At 35.3% G+C, this 19,014-nt stretch overlaps 1 protein-coding gene across 5 annotated transcripts in view; it reads right to left on the bottom strand.

Moving 5' to 3' along the window:
- The window catches only part of LOC126754631 (actin-binding LIM protein 3-like), a 69,670-nt gene extending 51,311 nt beyond the window's left edge, over positions 1–18,359 (bottom strand). For 2 of the 5 annotated variants that reach the window (XM_050466745.1, XM_050466746.1), the window contains exon 1: positions 18,260–18,359. Coding sequence is in view for 2 of the 5 variants with exons in the window: in XM_050466742.1 (XP_050322699.1) it covers positions 17,186–17,303 (118 nt within the window). In the remaining 3 variants the exon portion in view is untranslated. Of the gene's footprint in view, positions 1–17,185; positions 18,240–18,259 lie in introns of those variants that run through there. The other 3 variants (XM_050466742.1, XM_050466747.1, XM_050466743.1) reach the window with 3 other exon arrangements.
- Positions 18,360–19,014: the final 655 nt, after the last annotated feature.

The raw sequence follows: 19,014 nt of genomic DNA, 5'->3' as shown, positions 1-19,014 counted from the left end.
AGCTAAATCCTGAAACTCCACTTGAAACAAAATTCTTGAAACCCCATTTGTGCGGTTTGGCCGGAATGTATTGTTTTAGATGATGTCGGCACTTTGTGGGAATTATTTGCTCATCCACAACCAGTTGCTACTCTTTTGGTATGAGCAGCACCTATTCACGGATTTTATTTAGAAGTGGTTGAACTTTGAACAGCTTGTCAAATCCATCTTCACCTGGCGATTTCATATCCTCATTGTTGTTGAAATGCAAAAAGCGTTTAATGTTTTCCCATCTATTGCAAGTCAAGATGGTGCGTACAAATTCTTGGCCAACTGTAGTATCCCAATAATGCAAATTTTCAAAGTTCCTCCACAGTGTTTACGCTGAACTCACCTATAAATTGCTCTATTTCGCTCTTAGTAATATTTGCCGGCTTATTTATGTCTTTTTGCAGCGCAAGTATGTTCGATTGTTCAACTATAAAGTTTATCAAATCTTCGTCAAAGAAAAATTGAAAGAACTCCGCTGGCGTCTCTAATTCATCGAATAAACTTGGAAGCTCCATGTCTCCTTGAAATGGAAAGTTTTCACTTAAATACGGGGGCAAGTAATTTTCTTTCCAGTTTGGTGGTTTCGATTTTTTAGCGCGTTTTGCGTTTGAGCTACTAGGCTCGTCATATACGTCTTCGGAACTGCTTTCATCGGTCTCCGATATATATACATCTTCCTGGCCAGAAACTTGTGCTCCAACAACTTCTTCATCTGATTCGGATATATAATCATCGTCGCTTTGAAGCCCATTATCGACTACATTTACATATCTTAAAATTCCATAAAAAAATCTTGCATCCATTTCTGAAAAAATTTTACTAAAATGCATGAAAGGCAAAATAGTATGTACTGCATGAAAGGCCACATATGGCTTCGTCAGTTTTCGCAAAAATAGTATGTATTGCATGAAAGGCCATATACGGCTTCGTCAGTTTTTGCAAAAATAGTGTGTACTGCATGAAAGGCCATATATGGCTTTGGCCGATTTTGCACAAAAACGTGCCTATAGTACTTACCTTCCAATCGGTTTGTATTTTTGTTGTGTGAACACTATATTTTTCCTTCGAATAATAATTTTTTCTCCGAGAAAAGTCCTAATTTTTATGATAAAAATTGTGTCCAAAACACCGCGAAATACACTTAGCGTTACTCATGTGAGACACCTTCACAAAATAAACGAAAACAACAAGCAAAACCTATCAAAATCAAACAGTATCTGAAATATCAACAAAGAATTGTCCAAAGAAAACTACCGTTAAAAATTTGTTCCGCTACATCACTTTGCTAGTGCAAAGCCAAATGCAACAAATCCCAAAACCATATATGGCGTTGTATGCGGTGGAGGGTTAATGTAGGTTTGATAAGATATATATGACCGGGATCCACTGGACACAAAAATCAGAGGAATATTGAACATTTTCTTTGATACATTTCTTGGCTTGAAAATCGACAAATAAACTATGTTGCCGATTATATTCTAATATATTTGAATACTACCGAGAAGGGAAGGCGATTACCGCAGAAATATCATTTTATTAATAACCAACGAATACAGAGGCAAGCTAATTATCCAAATAAGTTACGTCGAATCTAATGTACAATTATGGAACATTAATATTTTTGTTGTAAAGTTGCTTCCAATGCGACAGTAGTTTAAATTATATTTCAACAGGTAAAACATGAAAAAGCTTCTACTCATATTTGCTAACATAATTAAAAGTGAGTATGTAACAGTTTTAAATATTTGATTATTTTACGTTATAAAATTCCTACCAGTAATTTTATGCCACTGACTCTACAGCAGGCGTGTTTTAAATACAAATTATCCCCGTTTAACCCGGTGTCATTGCAGCTACTAAATAGAACTTGACCGTTATGGCCAGGTGTATTTTACGCGTGTACATTGCTGAACACTGAATCAATGTTATGCCAATACTAGTATGCTACATTAAATATGGCCAATAATACACATTATATATACATATACATAATAATTAAACATTTATTTATTAAAAAATCAACAATACAATCAAACAAACAAAAAAACCAAACTTTTTATTCTGAGATCAATCGTGAGAACATAACTTAAAAATTAAACTCACGAAACAAAAATAGTTACCACTTTGGTACTAAACATATAATTATTTTATTATGTTATTATTAACTATATAAAACAAAGCTCATTTATAACTTATGTATACAGTTATTCGCTATTGTGATCAACACAACTTTGGCACAGTGGGACAATATGTTGCATACAAATAGGCTTGTTACAATTATTGTATGTGTGCTTAGTTTTTTTATCTTTGGCAGAAGGACAGCCTCTACATCTAGTATATGTTTTCGAACGGAGAGTAAGTCACGATTTCACCAAATTGGTCGTGAATACGTTTACGTAAGCCTCTCGGTAAGTTTTCCGTATTTTTCCTCACGCGAAGATGTCCTTCAAGCATTGAAAGACCGAGTTTTCTAAGGAAATCACGTCGGTTTGTTTTTGAGTCATTATTTTCACGAAAAATAATTACACTATTTATTGCAGCTACATTCATGACTGCATAAAATACTGTCAGTCTGCCGACGTTTGGAGTTTCGGGATACATCATAGGTAGCACAGAGTTCATCAACTACATCGACGCCAGGTTTCGTAGAAATATAAAACGTGATGATCTCTGGTTTCCGTTTTTTACCACTATCTGGATCAATGTTTTGGTCATGATAAAGGGAAGACAGTACCAGCACTACTTTAGACCGTTTAGGCATGTAGGACATAAGCGTCATATCTTTCTGGAATGCAAACTGAGTGCTGTAAACTTCTTTTCCTAGCGTAGTTAAAAAGTTTGGTGGGACTTCTTTTTTGTTCTTACGTAAAGTACCTGTACATGTTAGTTTATGATTTTTCTGTAAATGTATTATCAGTGGAACACTCGCAAACCAATTGTCGAATGTAATGTTTCTGTTACTTTTAGAAATAGGCTGCACTAATCTATCTACAACGTCGAAAGCTTTATTGCTTTGCAAAAATTGACCATTAGGCTGTTTCTTCTTCTTCTTCTTAATTGGCGTAGACACTGCTTACGCGATTATAGCCGAGTTAACAACAGCGCGCCAGTCGTTTCTTCTTTTCGCTACGTGGCGCCAATTGGATATTCCAAGCGAAGTCAGGTCCTTCTCCACTTGGTCCTTCCAACGGAGTGGAGGTCTTCCTCTTCCTCTGCTTCCCCCGGCAGGTACTGCGTTGAATACTCTCAGAGCTGGGGTGTTTTCGTCCATCCGGACAACATGACCTAGCCAGCGTAGCCGCTGTCTTTTAATTCGCTGAACTATGTCAATGCCGTCGTATATCTCGTACAGCTCATCGATCCATCGAATACGATATACGCCGTGGCAAATGCGCAAAGGACCATAAATCTTTCGCAGAACTTTTCTCTCGAAAACTCGTAACGTCGACTCATCGGTCATCAATATCATCGGCATACGCCAGCAGCTGTACACTCTTATAGAAGATGGTACCTTCTCTATTTAGTTCTGCGACTATTTTCTCCAAAAGCAGGTTGAAAAAGTCGCACGATAGGGAGTTGCCTTGTCTGAAACCTCGTTTGGTATCGAACGGCTCGGAGAGGTCCTTTCCGATTCTGACGGAGCTTTTCGTGTTGCTCAACGTCAGCTTACACAGCCGTATTATTTTTGCGGGGATACCAAATTCAGACATCGCAGCATAAAGGCAGCTCCTTTTCGTGCTGTCGAAAGCAGCTTTGAAATCGACGAAGAGGTGGTGTGTGTCGATTCTCCTTTCACTGGTCTTTTCCAAGATTTGGCGCATGGTGAATATCTGGTCGTTTATTGATTTGCCAGGTCTAAAGCCACACTGATAAGGTCCAATCAGTTTGTTAACGGTGGGCTTTAATCTTTCACACAATACGCTCGATAGAACCTTATATGCGATGTTGAGGAGGCTAATCCCACGGTAGTTGGCACAGATTGTGGGGTCACCTTTCTTATGGATTGGGCATAGCACACTTAAATTCCAATCGTTGGGCATGCTTTTGTCCGACCATATTTTACAAAGAAGCTGATGCATGCTCCCTATCAGTTCTTCGCAGCCGTGTTTGAATAGCTCGGCCGGCAATCCGTCGGCCCCTGCCGCTTTGTTGTTCTTCAGGCGGGCAATCGCTATTCGAACTTCTTCATGGTCGGGTAATGGAACGTCTGCTCCATCGTCATCGATTGGGGAATCGGGTTCTCCTTCTCCTGTTGTTGTGCGTTCACTGCCATTCAGCAGGCTGGAGAAGTGTTCCCTCCATAATTTAAGTATGCTCTGGGCATCAGTGACTAGATCACCTTTGGGGGTTCTACAAGAGTATGGTCCGGTCTTGAAACCTTCTGTAAGCCGCCGCAGTTTTTCGTAGAATTTCCAAGCATTACCCATGTCGGCCAGCTTATCAAGCTCTTCGTACTCACGCATTTCGGCCTCTTTCTTCTTCTGTCTACAAATGCGTCTCGCTTCCCTCTTCAACTCTCGGTATCTATCCCATCCCGCACGTGTAGTGGTTGATCGTAACGTTGCGAGGTAGGCAGCCTGTTTTACCTGGCTGTTTTCAAGGATAAATTTCAAGGTTGAGCGTATACAAGTTTTTTGCTTCAACCAAAGCATAAATTTGTATCCCATATTTTGCAGGTTTATTCGGAATATATTGTCGAAAGGAACACCTACCGCGAAATGCTTCCAGCTTGTACATACTCACACACCTGCACATGAATAAATATGTATTTACAGGCACTTAGCAGTCACAAATTTAAATGTCAACACCGTCGACATTCGCCAAACAAACAGCTACAAGAAAAAAATTAAAAAAAAAAAACAAACATATACTAAGCCATGCATACGCACAATTCCGTTCTTTATATATACTTATGTGTATTAAATGCATTATGTTGTCAATGTGCAGATGCTGCGGCACAAAAATCACCCACAGTGTAAAGAACATATCATTTATTTATTAAAATACTTTTAGGCGTCGAAACATTGTACCACAGAATCAACTACCTACGTCGCCAGTGATAATGTAAGTGCCCACAGAGCAATGAAGATGTATGAATATACACTTAACCATGTTAAATCGTATTAAATGAAGACTTAGACTAATATACATATGTATATGCACTTCGAATAAGTATAGAAAGCGTTACCTCTCCATACGCATACACATAAATATGCTTCATATATTATTAACTTACATATATGCAAATTAATATTTCTACGCGATAAATGATAATTTTTAATAACAATATTTGCAAATAATAATATGAAATTCTTGAGTGTAAATATATAATATTAAATTTTTAACGGCAGACTCTATAATTAAAGTTAACTTCATACAGGCTAAACTAAGATATTGAAGATCATAAAGGGTGCATATAATAAATATTATGACCAAGAATTTAGCTTTGCATAAACATTTGATAAACATTTATTTCAAACTTGAGGATTATTATATGAAATGTAGTAGTCTTTATAAAGTTTAATATCATGGTGGAAGAGTTTCAAATGGACCGTCTAATATCAAATCCTACTAAATTGAAAAAAACACATTATACATCGTAGACGTGCGGGTGGCATAGTTTTTTTCTTTGTTATAAATTAAGATATCTTATATTAAGTTAATAACTTAGTGCTATAAGATTTACATGCCGAAAAATTAAGTTTCACTTATTGATTTACAATTTTAATATATTTTCACCTTAGGACTCTCAATAATCACGCACACGCATTGCAAACTTTTTTATTTGACAGGGTATGTTTACTAAATTTGACAAAGATTAATATCCAAAGCATCCTTACAATTTTCAAAAAATTGCTCAGAGTGGACAACTATAGCATATAGCTCACCGATAGAAATCAAGATAAAAATCCCTTTATTGTATTCTATTATATTTCAGTAAATAAATTCAGACACTTAATAAAGCTTATTACGAACGGCAAAAATTTTTTAAGGAAATTTATTATCATATACAAATATTGTGTTGGTACTACAACAAACATCGTTCAAGGCAGTATTTACATACTTTTATAATACAAATTTGTAGACAAGAGTTATCAAAGTATTCAGAGATATAACGAAATAATATTTCCGAAAGCAACCAGCCTCATTAGCTAAAAGAACTTTGCTACTTAGCTGCAGTTTTATGTATGTTTATATCGTATATACTTGTGAAATTTTCAACATACGAGACGTCAAGCAACACGCTTCAACAATTTTGATTAATATACAAATAAACCAGCAAATAAAAGAATGTGATCAATCAAACTAACACTCCTACACTAAACGTTCACTTATGCAAGAAGCATTGCCATTGCACATGCACACATATCTATAGACTCCAGCGGAGGTGGATGTGCAGATATATAAAATAATTTGCTTCAATTTGGCTTTCGGACAGCCGCTAACCAAATAAAAAATCTATAACGTCATTTGCTTAATATTTATTGCTTGTCAACTAGCACGAGTTTTAGCATGGCTCGCCTAACTTGTCTTATACATACATTAGGATGGAGCGATTTTTATTAATTTTTGATTTCTGTTTCGGTATACCTGTAGAAAGTTGCTGTTTTAGGCAAATATTAAACACAAGAAAAATCAGTAGTCTGATGCTATGTTTAGAGGTGCCCCCATAGACTTAAAAATTTTGAAAATTTATGCCAAATACTCATAAATTCGCAAACATATTACAAACGTTATTTGATGTTCTAGGCGATGCTTTGTTAGAGTAAGATAAAAATTAATGCCCTTAAAACATAGATATCACTATCTAACCATATTATAATAACATAGCTATGCACTTTAATTTCACATTCCTAATTTCACAAAACTTCCCCCATTCCATATGTTATGCTAATTTTCCCATGCACTCACTTTCCACAATACCAGGCCGACAATATCCAAATAACGGTAGATTTAAGTAAGCAACTGACTGCGATCTGTCAATTCTGTACAGTCTTAAGTTTGAAGTCGAATAAAGTGGTTTGATGTAAAAAAAGTAAAAAAAACTTAAGTTGATACCTATACTCTTTAGTCGCGCGCTTACAGCAGTTCACTTGGTCGCCTTTTATTTGTTACATAAAATTTTACAGCTGGAATCGGAATATTTACTGTAAATCGTATTTTTCATGTATATTTGATGCTTGTAGCTTAGCTTATAACTGTAGTTAGTACTTATTACTTGTCTTGATTGTAGAAATATGTCTCAAGTTAAAGCACGACAAACAACGAGGTGTCCTGTCTCTGGTTTGCCGGAGAAGTTTCCTGTTTCTCACTTACATACGTATAATGATCCGGTGAAATGTTATCTTTTCATAAAACATGAATTGAAGCCCGATAAAACAACAATGGAGCTAACAGTTCTTGAAATAACTGAAAGATTAGCGGGTGAAGTTCTAAAAATATGGCGAAAATCTTCACTGCCAACTGTAAGTGTAAAAAGAATCTTACAATTGGTTCGTTCCTACCACAACATATATAGGAGCTTAATGAAACTATATCAAGGCCGTCAAACCAACATTAAATACCAAGAAAATGTTAGAACATTTATAACAGAGTCCCTTACATTATTTAAAATCTGCAGCTGCAAATGCAAAGATATCAGGAAATATTGCTGTTTAAAAGGATGTTGTGTTGCCAAGGAGGAAGTAAGTTTCTTACTCGACCAAAGATCAACCAGAAAAATTATGATAGGCGGTGTTGAATATATCGAAGAATTGTTAAACCAAGATCTGAGAAAGCTCGAAGACTTCGAACGTTTAAAGTACCTACATTCAACTTCGATGCCTAAGATTACACTGAGATTATTATGTGGCAATGATCTGATATAACTGATCCACCTCTAACTTTAAATATGTTTGATGAAACCTTGAAAGACATTGTCTGTTCTTGGTACATGTAAGGATATTACAGATTTTCCATGCCACACCCAAGCTGTGGAGCGCTGCATCAAGTTGGTAACAGAAGCATCGAATGCAGTTTGTGGGGAAAATAAACGAGATGGCTTCATTAGGGCAAGACTGCTATCACGTCAACGAATGCCTCATTTCAATACAAAAAAACAAAAAAAAAAACAGTTTGATGTTTAAATGGTATTTTAAGTAATATAAGAGAATATTTTTCATAATAAATGCTTACAATACCATTTTTTGGTTTTATTTAAATGTTTGAATGTACTGGGGCACCTCAAAACATTAGGCCAGCTGTTTGATATTCTGCATGTATGTTTTATATATTACAAGGCAACTTTTCATAGCTATGCCGTTAAAAAACAGAAAAAAAAATTTCTCCATACATTATCGCTCCACCTTAATATACATATGTATATCTGTCTGTTGTGGTTATATATCAAACGGGATACTAATGGCGACGCAAGTAACCGAAATGCTATCTCACATAACCAATTCTTTTACTCTACTATTTTTATCTTCAATCTCTACAAGAAAAAAAGGATACTTGTAACACAATTTCTTTGAGAAATTAATATCCGCTAGCTGATTGATTCGAACCGTGCTCAGATTATAAGTGCAAAATATTGCCTACTTAAAGGCGCCAGCCGGTATTTACACCCTAAACTGTTCAGCTGTCAAGAACTGGATGCTAATCATTCTTTTTGAGTTTCCAGTAAATTCTTGCTTTTTTACTTCGCCATTTTCTACTTGTACGTATTCTTCGGTCGGCAAGCTTTTAGCCGCTTTGCATAATATACGTATTGTCGTGTAAGCTTCACTCACTTCTTTTGACGTATACATTAGACTCGATTTTTTATCCACCCTTCTTCTCTTTTATTCTTTTCGTCTCTATGCGGCAGCTGTCAGTTGCTCATTTTGACTGATACTCCTTGTGGCGCTTCTCTGCATTATTCAATTTCATCGCCTCTTCGATCTTTTCGAGCTTAGTATAATTTTTGGACATTTAGAAACTACTACTACTGGCGACACTTAACCCTTGCGGTGAGTTTCGTTTAACATTTTGTGTGCTCACCACTGGCGTCTATCACTGTCTAAATATGACGTGGCATTCCGTACAAATCTCACGTTCGACCATAAACCATCCAAGTTTTCATTCTCCTCAACAATTTACTGGTATTGTCATAGAGGGATCGGGGACACCGAGGGAAAACTTTATAGTCGTTGTCATCCAATAATTTAGTAGTAAATTTAGCGGATTCATCGTCCCAACTACTTTGTCTAAGGATGCAACACATGGAACAATCACCAAATGCAACATCTTATACGGAGGGTGCTAATAAAAATCATTCATGGAGATATCTAAACTTACGATCGGGAAATCTTGGAACCTGTGATCTGTATAAACCAAACCATAAATCACACCAAGAATATAGTGCAGACAAACATAAATATACACAGACATTTGTGTAATTACCAGCACTGTACTCATCAGAAAACAGTTGTAAAAGTGAAAAAGGGGAGAAAAGTCATTCCACACAGAGAGGCCAAACAAAAACACTAATTAGTGGCAATAAAATGTCACCATTGGCTGCACACAGCGCATATTATGCATTTATTTGTTCGCCGACACGTAAACTGCGAGTGATGCTGCAAATTGTTCCAGGCAGTGGTTTTGCACTTGAACATCTACAACAGAGATGGGCAAATGAAATGTATGGATGTATTGGTAACCGCGAGCGTAAAGTGGCTACCATGGGACAAAGAACATTTGCAGTCAGTTGATTAACAAACAACAGCGAAGCAACATCGTGCGCCGCTTGATTGTTTTATGATACTATTTGTGCGCTTACCTGTATGTGTTTGTTCAAAATGAATGACAGATATTGCTTTATGATTTCCGATGCCTTTGGTAATATGCAATGTCTATTGTGTAATATGTGTGTAAAGGGGACCCGGGGATATAATTTTAGGAGGCACTATAATACCTTCCATAAATACTTTCAGAAATATGCGGGTATTGAGAGAGATAATATGTTTTTTGAAAAAAAAAAAATACCCTTTTGCAGAAGTATAAGGATTGGGTTTTTCAAGTTGAAAACGATTTATTCAAAGAAGTCACTCATTTTCAAACTATTTGATTTTTATTGCTTTCTGAGATCAAAGACGAAGATTATTCAAGTTTTCCACAAGCCTGCTCCCTCATGAACAGTACTGATGTCTTAAGTGTAAAACGTGCGCACACTCAGTTATTAGAGACTCTGTTTTTTAACTTTGAGGACAGATTTAAGGACTTCCGAAAAATTCAACCTTTAATCGATATATTTGTAAACCCGTTTAAATGTGATGTAAACCAATATGAATTAAAAATCCAGCCAGAATTAATAATTCTTAGAAGTGAAATGTCATTCAATGATAAAAGAATGATTTCTGGAGGAACTTAGAAAGCTCATTTTATCCGTAACTTAAAGAAATTTCCCTCAAGGTTTTATCATTTTTCCCCTCAACATTCTTTTGTGAACACATTTTTTCTGATATGAAATTCATCTGTTCCAAGCAAAGAAGCAGGTTAACTACTAGAAATTTATCGAATGCAATTTTAATAAGAAACTGTCACAAAAGAATAGAATTAATGTAGGCATTCAAAATAATAAAAATAAAAAAAATAAATTTTTTGGGGCGCCCAGAAACAACCCCGTTTTGACGAAAAGCTTTATGTAAGTGAATATATTTCAAAGCGAAGGTGTTTTTGGATGCCGAGGCAAGCCTTATTTTTAAGCATGATTTCTCGAGAACTTCACAATTTCAACTTTATCTTAAAATTTCCGCTAACTAGTTTGCTAGTAAAAGTAATTATAACATTTTATTTATGTTATACATTTCAAGTGGGGCAAAAATACACTAGGGCATAAAAAAACATCAACATACCGACTACCTATGTTACCTCGTTGCTGTCTGCCAGAGATAAAGAGATGTCCAACTCCTCTCTAACTGGAAGTGAGAGAACAATTGCTAAACGTCAAAACAACCTAAACTTTGACAGTTGACTGGATTGGGGAGGTTTTGACGTTTAGCAATTGGAAACGAGCGACGGCCAGATTGAAATCTTATCAAAACAAGTAAGGAAGGGCTAAGTTCGGGTGTCACCGAACATTTTATACTCTCGCATGATAAAGTGATAATCCAGATTTCATTATACGTCATTTATATATTTTTCAAATACCGTATTTTTGTAAAGTTTTATTCCGCTATCATCATTGGTTCTTAATGTATACATATATTATACAGAGAAGGCATCAGATGGAATTCGAAATAGCGTTATATTGGAAGAAGGCGTGGTTGTGAACCGATTTCACCCATATTTCGTACGTGTCATCAGGGTGTTAAGAAAATATTATATACCGAATTTCATTGAAATCGGTCTAGTAGTTCCTGAGATATGGTTTTTGGTCCATAAGTGGGCAAGGCCACGCCCATTTTCAATTTTTAAAAAAAGCCTGGGTGCAGCTTTCTTCTGCCATTTCTTCCGTAAAATTTAGTGTTTCTGACGTTTTTTGTTAGTCGGTTAACGGACTTTTAGTGATTTTCAACATAACCTTTGTATGGGAGGTGGGCGTGGTTAATATCCGATTTCTTCCATTTCTGAACTGTATATAGAAATGCCTGAAGAAAACGACTCTGTAGAGTTTGGTTGACATAGCTATAGTAGTTTCTGAGATATGTACAAAAAACTTAGTAGGGGGCGGGGCCACGCCCACTTTTCCAAAAAAACTGCGTCCAAATATGCCCCTCCCTAATGCGATCCTTTGTGCCAAATTTCACTTCAATATCTTTATTTATGGCTTAGTTATGACACTTTATAGGTTTTCGGTTTCCGCCATTTTGTGGGCGTGGCAGTTGGCCGATTTTGCCCATCTTCGAACTTAACCTTCTTATGGAGCCAAGGAATACGTGTACCAAGTTTCATCATGATATCTCAATTTTTACTCAAGTTACAGCTTGCACGGACGGACGGACAGACGGACGGACGGACAGACGGACGGACGGACAGACAGACATCCGGATTTCGACTCTACTCGTCACCCTGATCACTTTGGTATATATAACCCTATATCTGACTCTTTTAGTTTTAGGACTTACAAACAACCGTTATGTGAACAAAACTATAATACTCTCCTTAGCAACATTGTTGCGAGAGTTTAAAAATATGTAAATGGAGGAATTTGTTGCCGCTGTTCAAGATCGCTAATAAAAATTTAAAACAATGAAAATCAAAGAAAATGCGAAATTTAAATATATTTCATGAAACGTTTTGTAATTTGATGCATAATAGAATTAATTTTCGATTACAAATGATTAACAACATTTGATAATTGAGAACTAACAGGCTTAATTCACCTTATTAAGTATTGAAAGATCAAAAGTCAGTTTTTTTAATGTACCATAAAATCATAAAAAAGGATTTAAGTAGTTTCGTCATATATTAGAAGTCCAATATATAATAATTTGCAAACCTAATAAATGTTGGGTGTTTTAATTTAAAATGCCCAAAAATTTTTATTTTGTTCGATCTGGCCATAAAGGAAAATGTTATAAAAAACGCTTATTTTGAGACGCTCTCACACTGGAATAAGTTGGGCATCCCATTATCCCTGCTGTCTGCAGCGCAACTGGCAGGAAAATCAATTCATTATCCCACAGTGCAAAACTGGGTTTTTCGCTCTCAATAGCGACTTATTGCGTTTTAAGCGTTAGTATGCTTGTGTTATCGGTGCGAAAATGAGCTTCGAACAAAGAGCCAACATTAAATTTAGTTTTGAAATTGGTAAAAATTTTGCCGAAACGTTTCAATTGATGAAACGATGGCGATGATTGCCTATCCCGTAGCAGAGTGCACAAATGGTTTCAACGTTTTCAAAGTGATCGTAAGGACATAAATGACGATCAACATGTGGGCCAATCAAAATCCGTGATCACCGCAAATTCCATCGAAGCTGTGTGTGAATTCATCAAAAATCATGGAAATGGAATTGAATATCTCCAAAACATCGATTTATTGCATTTTGACCGAACGTTTGGGCTTACTAAAGGTGTGTGCACCTTTTTTTCCCGCACAATTGACTGATGACCAAAAATTGCTCAGAATCCAACATTCAAAGGACGATTATTTGACCAAAAATTACATTTTAACCATTAACCACTCTCCGTATTCACCTGATATGGCACCATGTGACTTCTTACTTTTCGGAAAAAGCATTTGCCCATGAAAGGAAAGCGTTATGCAGACGTAGAGGCCAGCTGTATTGAAGCAGAAGGAGACTTTTTTGAATAAAATAAATTGATTTTGCCGAAAAACCCATTTGTTTTGGATTTTGTTAAATCCTGTTTACCTTGTATTTGCACTCGGAGTAAAGAGGCCTGCTACACAATAACAGACATTACAAAGACAGATTGTGCATGTAATGATGTATGAGTGATGTCTCCATATAGATTTTAACCTTCAATGAGATCTTGGATAATGTGCGTTCGTATGTTGTCATAAAGGTCACTAATTCTTTAGTGATTTAAAGCAAATAGCAAAATGGAGTTATTAAGACATTTTTCAATGTTATACTTTGAGCACGCATCAACTTAGAATACGAAAAACCCATGCTGTTTGGTTTTGATCAAATATTTTACTCAGGTTAGTAGTTTTCATAGAAGACTATTTGATGGCGGATGAGCTTAAACTTAGTAAAAATGAAGCGTTACACGATAGAACAACGTATCATCATTATTGAACAAGATTTCAAAAACAATGAAAGCTTAGCGGCTGAAGTTCGAAGATTTCATACGAAATATGATTGGAATAGCGTTTTAACTTCGAAAACTATAAAGATTAAGGAAATTTGCCGCAGATTTCAACCTTGCGTTAATTTCGGTACACTTCCCTTAACAAGCCGTTTTGCTGATAACATAGCAACGAGTTATTCTAAATAGGAGAAAATGGTAAAGAAAGCGTTGGGGAATTTACACCGTTTCTGAACCCTTGTATAGTAGAAATTTTCGGCTAAGTTTTCACACGCCAAGCAGTTTTAACGGCGACAATGAGCTGACCTCAGGTCGTAGTAAAACTCAGGAAATACGAAGGGGTTAAACTACTTTGGAAGCTGTAATAAGATGGTTTCACTACAGTTTTAATTTTCACTACGTCGGCGAGATAACTTATGACAAATTCTTAATTGGTTTTAAAACTAGGATGACTATACTTAGGTAAATAGCTACTGGAGAAGAACAATCTTTTATTTTAAGAAAAATTTTAGCCTTTTCCATTAACACCAGTTGCCAAATCACAGACGAGTATTGCCTTAAAGTGCATATTTTGCAAACATACAAACACTTTTAGTATCGGCCCCATATAAAATAAAACAAAACACTAAATAAGTTTAAGAAAAAGTTAGATATAACTCCATAAAGCAGTAATAGTATTACCCGGTTCACGTTTGCTTAGCTTTGCCTTTGCAAAAAGGAGATCAAGCGCCCCTGAGGTTTCAGTCTATAAAACGATCGAACGTAAACTAGCTCTTTATTTTTAATTTAAACCATACCTAAGTCATTTTACTTTTCAAAGATGTTTTTGAAATGATTTTATTATCTCTAGCAATAAAGTTTTTAACTTCAAAGCAACGCTCCCTCAATATCTAGGAAGGTGTTATCTTCGAACTTTCCTCAAGTCATAGTCATAGTCCAGAAAAATACAAATATTAAGAATAATTAAGGGGAAATAAGTTTGGGTGTAACCGAACATTTTATACGACTACTCTTGCAACTTGCAAAGATCAGAAACAGGGAAATACCTTAAAATGGAAAACGACAAACCCAGTTTCGGAATCCAAGTTCATGATCATAAAATACTCTAAAGGGATTTGCTCTAAGCGAATTTGGTTATTGTAGCATTAGTGGTTTAGGATATGGAGAGGATTTCACTTAGCAACAAGATAGAGTAATTTTAACCCATTACTATTACTTTTGTAAGTTTCTATTTTAGGTACGTATTGCCAGAAAAAAACGCTACCTCTAAATATCGCCATCAAGAGGGCAAGCAGCAGCTGCCATTGACATAGAAATGCAATATATAGTAATTCGATAGCTGAAACGAAAAGCAACGACAATGTATTAGCATAGCTTTTTGTGTATTACAGTGTATGCTATTGATTATGAGTAATCAATTCACTCCCGATCCCGCTTGCGTTTAACAAAATGATATTAAAGTATTACATATTATTAAAAGTTCTATATAAATTTAGCAAATAAATATGTGTTCATTGCACCTTTAACAGATTATATTAAGTTTGCCACAAACTTTGTAACACGCAGAATGGAATGTCGAAGACCCTATATAATTTATAATTTTTTCGAAATTTGGCATGAGTCGAAATTATAGAAATTATATTATAGTTTTGGTGTAACCAAAGTAAATGGGGTTTGTTGCTTTTATCTTATTTCTATAATATTTTAATTCATTGCTCTGAAAATGGCACAAACTGGTGAAACTTGGCCACAATTATCCCGATTTTGCGATTCATTCGCTTTTAGTTATCTAATCACAGCCCGCTGACATTGCTCGTAATAGTAATCACACTCTATATTGGGCGCACTCATTGTGATAAATGCAAATTGTCAAAATAGAAAGATAAAAACTAAACACTTTGCTGACTGTATTAAATATTATATTTTCTTGCTGATAAGAGCAACAATACCGCACTGATAACATGACAAGTAAATTGTAATAAAAAATCGCACGTATGTGTAAGTAAATAGATAACAAATTAGCGAGAGAAAGCACAATATTAATTTTACCACAAATACTTCATCTCTAGATGAGATTGCATAGGAAAATGTTTCTGAGTCAACAGCTAAATTAATAAACAATAGTTGAATAATTCTGATATATACAAACGTTGCGAGCGTTGATCTCAATTTATCTCGATATTTAGTATTAGCTAAGAGTATTCTGTGACCATCGTTTGTTGGCAAAAAGTAAGAACAGGTCCGTTCGGACCGCTGTCACGCGTTTAAAACGTTATTTATCAAAACCGTATTAAGTGTCACAACTAAGCACTCAATTAACACTTATATCTGTAATTTATCGCTACGGAAGTCTACATAAGAGTATATTACAAAGGTTTTCATATGTATTCATATCTCTTTTTGTTTAAAAATTATTAGAAAATGCAGAGGGCTGAACCGATTTTCAATATACAATATTTTTTATTAAGAGTTTCAAATAATTTTGCTTTTACGTACGGAATTTTTTACCTGTTATAAGTAACTGAATTTAACGTAAATTTGTTTAGCAGAAATAATGATAATGAGCTCTTCTTATAAAATAGACAAAACAGTTATTTAAACGGAAACAAGCGAAACATACATATAGATTTTTTTCGAAAACCACATGTATATGTGTATATATACATATATACATAGTTTTTACTAAATTATTGTATTTATTATAATTTTTTTCTAGAATGCTACGCACTTTTATTTTACTTTCTTTAAAAGTATTTTATTTACGCCAACTAAAAACTTTTATGATCTTATTTATGCACACAAGTGTGTGGTATTACATGCGGTAATTTGTTTTTCATCAGAATGTTTGTACATTAAAACCTTGTAGATATATCAAATTATAATTAGAAATGTAATATCTCAAGGCTAAGCGTCGTAATAACGACGCTGTGAAAACTGTAGGAGGATGAAAAATATAAGTTTGCACATAAGAGGGAACCATACGAACCACGTCAATAGTTGATATTTCAGTAACCAATTTTAATTTCTTTCAAAATTCATACCTTGTAATTTCCCTTACGTATGTAAGTAGATAGAATAATAGGTCTTTAGATGGCTCATTAAGAAATTTCCGAGATTCAAAGGGTCTCTTACTGAATAGTATCGGTAGAAAAATGATAATAAGGCTAAAATGTAGACGAACATTGATATGCACAGTTGCTTGTTCGAATAAATCTGAAAAACTGTTCTCTTAATAGCACTGTTTTAGAGGTAAAACCTTTAGTTATACTCTGAGCAGAAGGAGTGTAGTAATAAGTGTGCCGCAATGTTTATTACACTGAAAAGGAAGCGTCGGTGACCCTATAAAGTAGACGCCTAAATGAACATTATGACGATCGAATTAGCAATGGCCGTCTGTCTGTCTGTCCGGCCGTACTTACGCAAATCAGTTCCAGTTGCATTTTTGAAGATACCATTCTGAAATTTTCCACACGTCTTTTCTACATCAGAAAACTCTTCATTTGTCCGAACTGCTTCTATATCGGACCAATAAAGCATATAGCTGCCTTACAAGCTGACCGATCTAACTCAAGTCCTTGTAGGATAACTTTTTTATTTTACAAGATATATTCATGAAATTCACACATTTTTGATAAAAGAGACGCTACAATCTCCGAAAAAATTGTTTAGATCGGCCCACTATAGCATATAGCTTTTTGCGAGCTGTAGGCGGGACTTGATATCTAAGTTTGTTACTTTTTTAATCCCTTGAACTGCGAAGCTCCTGGATATTCAAGACGAGTTCTGCTATGCAGAAACATAGAAACCGTGATGTATGTGATATCAGTAGGTTGCGGCCTGTCATTAAGTCAACAGCCGTCCTGCATTCCTTTCGATACCGTGGGACGTGACTAAAACACATGCGTGTAAATAAAAGAGCGCTACAATCTCCGAATATAACGTTCACATCTGATCACTAATATGGCTTTCATTCACTAAACTATAAGAAATTTCCTTGTGTGGGGTATTATAACCTGGGTGCAGGTTAAGTTAACACTTTTTCTTCCTTTCTATTAGTTTTATTAGACACGTGAATATAACATCAAGTTTTATATCACAGTTTTTTATATTATTTACATTTTAGTATTTCTATATTCAAAGAAAAATTAGAAATAAGTTTTCTTATTTTTAGTAACTTTTTGCTAATTCCGCATTCCACAAATTAAGAAAAATTTACATATTAACTGGTAAAACTTTGAACGACATCTGAATTATATATTTTCCCTATAAATTTTCGAGCGTAATATTTTTTTAACACTTTGAAAGCTTTCAGTGGGATTTTGAATTTTTTGAGCATGCGCAGTGTCGCAAAACAATCACAGACGGAATTTTGTATAAAAAATATTGTGACACTGCTGGAAAGTCAAGCAAGACACAACTTGCATTCTTACACATTAATATTTTTAAAGTAAAGTCCACTTAAGCCATATGGTAGTGAACAGTTTTTAACTCACGCACTAATTTCACTAACTCCCAATTTCCGTTAGTTTGATATTTTGTATTAGTATATCCTTTTTTAATCCAAAAGCAGAAACGCACGGCCGCGTGCGACATTTTGTCCGGTCAATGACGGAATGATGTTTGTGAACGCACTAAACACGTTAAAGAGCGGTTCATCAACGCAGCTGCCGAACAAAGCGTCACTGTTATCATAACAGAGCAGCGCAATGACGCCAGACTGCGCATCCATTTGAGTATCCCGTTCATTCGGTTGGTGTCAGTGAATGTAAACGCAATGAGTGAATGAAGAAGTGAAGGACAGAGCCGAGATAAGGTGTATATGTATGTTTTATGCTAAATAGTTAGCAGTATTTGAGTTTTTCTCTCATGTAGCTCTAAAAAAAAGCAGCTGGTCTTTTTCACACACAATATTCAGTCTGTATTATATTATTATTGCGCTTATTTTTGTTGCTATTTTCCATTCCAACTTTGTAGTTGCTGGTTTAATTTCATATTAACAAAGCTTAACATCAGCTCTCTCTCTCATTTTCACTCGGCAAGAACCACAAAATTTCATATATTCAATGAGTTTTGACAAGAAAGCTTCATCACACTTCCTCGCATTACTCATACGACATGGTGTACTCAATGCGCATGCATATAAGAATGGACAAAGATAAAGCTGTCCACATATGGTGTCGTAAATATTAGAGCTATATGTTATAGTAAATACCATTCATGATGTTGTTCGAGTAACAAAAATTTCTTA

The sequence above is a fragment of the Bactrocera neohumeralis genome, chromosome 4 (assembly GCF_024586455.1).
Source record: "Bactrocera neohumeralis isolate Rockhampton chromosome 4, APGP_CSIRO_Bneo_wtdbg2-racon-allhic-juicebox.fasta_v2, whole genome shotgun sequence".
Lineage (NCBI taxonomy): Eukaryota > Metazoa > Arthropoda > Insecta > Diptera > Tephritidae > Bactrocera > Bactrocera neohumeralis.
This window is presented reverse-complemented; position numbering and strand designations above follow the sequence as displayed.